Below are 6,000 nucleotides of genomic sequence, written 5' to 3'. Positions count from 1 at the left end.
ATACAGGTTAAGATAAAAGAAAAAATGCAATATGCAGATTAGGAATTTGAACACAGAAAACAGTATGGAGGGTCCTCAAAACATTAAGAAGAGAGTTACCATATGACCCAGCAACCTCTCTTCAGGGTACCTACCCAAAAAATTTGAAAACCTTTACTTGCAAAGATAAATGCACCTCTAGCCCAGCCCATGTGGCTAAGTGGTTGAGCTTTGGCCCATGAACCAGGAGGTCACGGTTTAAAAAGGCATCTGTGATATATGCGCCCTGTGTTCATTGCAGCATTATTCACTGTAGCCAACGCATGGAAACAACCCAAGTGTCCCTCAATAAATGACTGGATAAGATGTGGTACATACATACAATGGAACACTACTCAGCCATAAAAGATGAAATACTGCCATTTGCAACAATGTCATGCCAAGTGAAATAAGTCAGAAAAAGTCAAGAACCATTTGATTTCACTATATGTGGGATATAAAACTGAGAATAACAAATGAACATACAAGAACAAACAGAAACTCATAGGCACAAACAACAGTATAGTGGTTACCAGCAAGAAGGGGGGGTTGAGGAGGTAGTAGAGGATAAAGGAGGTCAAATATATGGTGACAGAAGTAGATTTGACTTTGTGTGGTGGGCACACAATGCAATATCAGATCATGTATCAAAGAAATGTACACTTAAAACCAATATAATGTCACCCCAATAAATTTAATGGGGGGGGGGAAGAATTCGAACATTACCATATTTTGGCATCCCCCATGTGCCTCTACCAGTCATATCCATATCCCTCCCCTTGTTACAAATTTTGTCCTTCTTTTCCTGTTAGTCTTGCACTACACATATACATATCCCTAAAATATTCTATTTTTTGAAATTGCTATAAATGGTATCAAACCATTATTTGGTGACCTTATTTTTTTCATTAAACATGTTTTTTATATTCATACATGTTGCTAAGTATAGCTGTCATTAATTTCTCTTATTGATTCTGTTATTACACACAGATGAGTTTTCAACATTATTCTTGAACATGTCTCTAGGGTTTAATCTAAGGTAGAATTTCTAGAACATACAGTCTGCCCATCATCTTCAACTTTTAAAGTTAATGCCAAATTGTTTTCCAAAACGGTTATACCAATTTACACTACCACTAATGTGTTACTGTTCTTCTATATCCATAAAAATATTGAGTATCATCTTCTAATCCCTATCACCAGTCCTCACCTTCATTCAGTTTTTCATAGCAAATGCAGTGGAAATTAATATTACCATATATAAGCTTGTTCTATACTGAAAAATCTTCAAATATTCTTTACTATCTACTAACTAAATCATAAATTAGGCCTTTAAATTTTCTCTAATCTTTTCCAACCTGCCTTACCAAACTTACCTAATTCTACTAGTATTCTCCTCTATGATCCTTCTGTTTTAATTAAGCTGGTTTATACTTTATTGCTTCAATACTTTTACTCATGGAATTCCAGTTTCCTCTCCCTTACCTCTGCATGTTCAAATTCTACTGTCTTTTAAATTCTAATCCAAAAGCTATTTTCTTCTAAGAAAGCCATCTCTAATCTCCATTCATGTTAATTACTATGACACTTTACCAAGTATATTCTTTTAGACTTACCATTTTCTATCTTGTACAAAATAATTATCTATTAAACGTGTACTATGTTCATGCTCTGCTAAACATTGATTCATAATTGCTAATTTTCCTACTAACAGTACATGACATATAATTTCATCCCAATGTAACACAGCTGATAAGCTGCAGAAGCTATATCTTGTGTTACTAGGTTTGTTTGATTTCAAAGACTTCCCTTTCTACCATACTGCACTGTCCTGTGGTTTTATTAAATCATTAATATTAATCGTTTAATTAACATACATACCCAATTTTGTTCTACAAAGGGTTTAAGACATCTATTTGTCTAAATATATTAATGTCATTCTTTCTATCAAAAAAATTATCTGAGCCGGGGGATAGGGGAAGCTGGGAGGAAGGTCAATGGGGAAAAAAAGGAGACATATGTACTACTATTCGTAATACTTTAAAGTTACAATAATAAAAAAAATAATGTAAAAAAATTATCTGAAATGGCTTAAAAAATAAGAAAGGGGAAAATCATACATAGTCAATAAAAAAGAAGAAAGCAAATATGCTAACCATATACGTTAACATGGTTGCTTGGACTGTACATAAACTTTGATAGTCAAGGCAAAACAGGAAAACATTAAATCAATGCCAGAAAAGAAGAAACAAGTACTTCAAGGGCAAGCAAGGATTACCCATTACTAAGTTGAAAATAGATTTTCATGTGGAATTATGTTAGTGTTATTAACCAATCTTACTTCTGCATTGGAGTAAACTGTTCTTAAGGGTCTGACTTTTTGTGTCCTTTAAAACAATACAGATGTTTAATTCGTGGAATGATTGAATTTATCAGTCTTAGGAAACAAAGAGATAGCATCTATTGAAGAGAATGACAAGATGGAAAACGGGCTTTTAGAATTTGGAATAGCCTCTGGAGGTGTTTGTCAAAGTCAGAAAGAAATGAATCAAAAGTTTTTTGTTTTTTTAAATACATTTTATTGATTTTTTTACAGAGAGGAAGGGAGAGGGATAAAGAGTCAGAAATATCGAAGAGAGAGAAACATCGATCAGCTGCCTCCTGCACACCCCCCACTGGGGATGTGCCTACAACCAAGGTACATGCCCTTGACTAGAATCGAACCTGGGACCTTTCAGTCCGCAGGCTGATGCTCTATCCACTGAGCCAAACCAGTCAGGGCCAAAAGTTTTTTAAGTAGAAATAAGGATACGGTAAAAGTTAGACAGTAATGATTTTGAGAACAGAACATTAGTACTGTTTTTCAGCAATACCTGGCAGCCCACAAATTAATGATGGTGGTGAACACACAATACAGTATACAGATTATGTGTTGGGGTGGTGAACACACAATTGTGTGCAGAATCTTTCAGTTTCCTGAATATTCAGTCTAACTAAGGCAGTGGTTCTCAACCTTCTGGCCCTTTAAATACAGTTCCTCATGTTGTGACCCAACCATAAAAGTATTTTCGTTGCTACTTCATAACTGTAATGTTGCTACTGTTATGAATCATAATGTAAATATCTGATATGCAGGATGGCCTTAGGCGCCTTCTGTGAAAGGGTCGTTCGACTGCCAAAGGGGTCGTGACCCACAGGTTGAGAACCACTGAACTAAGGCCTTTCCTAATTTGGGGCCTTTGTTCTTGCAGGGAATAAAAGAAAACCAAAAAAGGAAGGGGAAAGCGTTCACATATAAGATAAAGAACAGATTCATAGTTTAAGAGAAAGTAAGACAAAAGACTAGCTGTTAGGAACAGATTTATAGGTCTCTATATGATGAGATATTTAAAAAAAAAAATCCTCACTGAGGATATGTTTTTCTTGACTTTAGAGAGAAGGGGGGGGGGGGGGGGGGGGGAGAGAAACATCGATTGGTTGCCTCTCGTACACATCCAACCAGACATCAAACCCGAAATCTAGGTATGTGCTCTGACCAGGAATCAAACCCACAACCTTCTGGTATATGGGACAATGCTCCAACCGAGCCACCTGGACAGGTGAGATACTTTTTTTAAAACAATATTTTAAAAATGTGAATGACTAGAAAAATAGAGACAAACTCAGATAGAGAGCAGGCTGACAGCTGTGGGGGAGGGGGCGGTTAGGAAACTAGTGGAGGGTGGAGGGATTGAGCAAAAATGAAAAAATTCAACAGTGTGTTGATTGCCAGGAGAGGGAGGGGGTGGGAAAGGTGTAAAGGTATAGGGTGGATAAATGGTGATGGACAGAGACTTCACTTGGGGTGGTGAACACACAACACAGTGTACAGATGATGTGTTGTGGAATTGTGCCCCTGAAACCTATATAATTTTATTAACTAGTGTAACCCCAATACATTCAATACAAAGGAAAAAAATAAAAATGCGAATATCATTCTTTGCTTGTGGGCCTTATAAAAACAGACTATTAACCAGGTTTGACTTGTCTGCAACCCCTGGTCTACAGAATAAAATTCTAACTTATTTTCACATAAATAGACCCCTGTACTTCTTAGATGCAGAATTTTTCAGTTTCATAAATATTTCCTCGAAGGCAGTGGTTCTCAACCTTCTGGCCCTTTAAATACAGCTCCTCATGTTGTGACCCAACCATAAAAGTATTTTCGTTGCTACTTCATAACTGTAATGTTGTTCCTGTTATGAATCGTAATGTAAATATCTGATATGCAGGATGGTCTTAGGCGACCCCTGTGAAAGGGTCGTTCGACTGCCAAAGAGGTCGCAACCCACAGGTTGAGAACTGCTGGTCTAAGGCCTTTCCTAACTCTGGGCCTTTGTTCTTGTAGTTCCCTATGCTTTCTCCAATTCTCAGCTTACAGTTATATTCAATCATCATTCAAAGTCCATCCCAAATGTCACTTTTTTTAAATAATATATTTTGACTTTTTGAGATAGAGAGGAAGGGAGAGGGATAAATAGAAACATCGATGAGAAAGAAACATTGATTAGCTGCCTCCTGCACGCCCTCCACAGGGACCAAGCCCATAACCTGGGCACGTGCCCTGACCGGGAATCAAACCAGTGGCCTCTTGGTTCCTGGCTCAATGTTCAACCACTGAGCTACACCAGTGGGGCCCAAATGTCACTTCTTTATGTACCTTTCACTGTTTACCCAAGTGATCTATTATTACCTTTTCTATTCAAAACCTCTTTATTTTTCATATCTCTCTTTAAGTCTTCGTCATGCTAAAATATATTATTTTTACAGATCTACCTCCTCTAATCCCCACTGAGTGTCTAAGGAAAAGAAGGTCTTATCCATCTTGGTATTCCTACTCCCCTCCATTGGAGTTTAATATTACCTAGCATATAGTACATGCTCAGTAAGTATTCATCAACGAATGAAGTACTTTACACTTTTTAATATAAACATCTACAACTAAGGATTTAAGACAAATCCTAAAACTATACCTTATTAGAATCATAATTGGATTCCACTGCTTATGTTTTTTAAAAAAAGAAAGAATATATTTTATTTTTATTGTGATTTTAAGAGAATTTTCTATTTTACATGCCTGGTTGTGTTCATGAGCTGCAAAATTATCTGTTCCATTATATTCTGTAAGCTGTTCTCTTCTTTTTTCTCTAATAAGAATTTTATGAACATCATCTTCCAGTCTATTGAAGAATCCTCCATCATGTGTTAAAGTCTGAGAAGAACTCAATTCCTGTCAAAAATGAATTGTGGTTTACTATCATTCAACAAAAAAGTGTATGCATTCAATAAGCCTAGTCAGCCCCTAGAAGGAGAAGGAAAGAAAAAGGGTAACTAAGAGACAATCAACTAATTCTCCTCTATCTTCAGAAGATAAACAGCAGAGACACATTTTGAAATGTTTTCTTACTTCTTCATAATTTTTGTGTTGGATATCACTTGATTAAAAAATGTTTTATCCATATACCATACAATTCACCCATTTAATGTACATAATTCAGTGGTTTTAAATATGCTCACAGAGTTGTGCAACCATAGCCACAATTTTTTAAGTTTCATCGCCCACAAAGAAACCCTGAATCTATTAGTGGTCATTCCCCATTTCCTTCTTTTTTTTTAATTTTTAAATATATTTTATTGATTTTTTACAGAGAGGGAGGGGGATAGAGTTAGAAACATCGATGAGAGAGAAACATCGATCAGCTGCCTCTTGCACACCTCCTACTAGGGATGTGCCCGCAACCAAGGTACATGCCCTTGGCCAGAATCGAACCTGGGACCCTTCAGTCCGCAGGCTGAGGCTCTATCCACTGAGCCAAACCGGTCAGGGCCCCATTTCCTTCTAATACCTCCCCTCTCAGTTGTCTCCTGGACAAGACTACTTTCTGTGTGCATAGATTTGCCTATTCTAGACATCTGGTATAAATGAAATCATATACTGGTATA

At 36.7% G+C, this 6,000-nt stretch overlaps 1 protein-coding gene across 3 annotated transcripts in view; it reads right to left on the bottom strand.

Moving 5' to 3' along the window:
* The window catches only part of GKAP1 (G kinase anchoring protein 1), a 65,463-nt gene that overhangs the window by 16,973 nt on the left and 42,490 nt on the right, over window positions 1-6,000 (bottom strand). For 2 of the 3 annotated variants that reach the window (XR_001362518.1, XM_005868280.2), the window contains exon 7: window positions 5,135-5,287. The exons of the other annotated variant lie outside the window; for it this stretch is intronic. Coding sequence is in view for 1 of the 2 variants with exons in the window: in XM_005868280.2 (XP_005868342.1) it covers window positions 5,135-5,287 (153 nt within the window). In the remaining variant the exon portion in view is untranslated. The remainder of the gene's footprint in view (window positions 1-5,134; window positions 5,288-6,000) is intronic. 3 annotated transcript variants of the gene reach the window in all.

This window comes from Myotis brandtii, unplaced genomic scaffold (assembly GCF_000412655.1).
Source record: "Myotis brandtii unplaced genomic scaffold, ASM41265v1 scaffold266, whole genome shotgun sequence".
In the NCBI taxonomy this organism is placed as follows: domain Eukaryota; kingdom Metazoa; phylum Chordata; class Mammalia; order Chiroptera; family Vespertilionidae; genus Myotis; species Myotis brandtii.
This window is presented reverse-complemented; position numbering and strand designations above follow the sequence as displayed.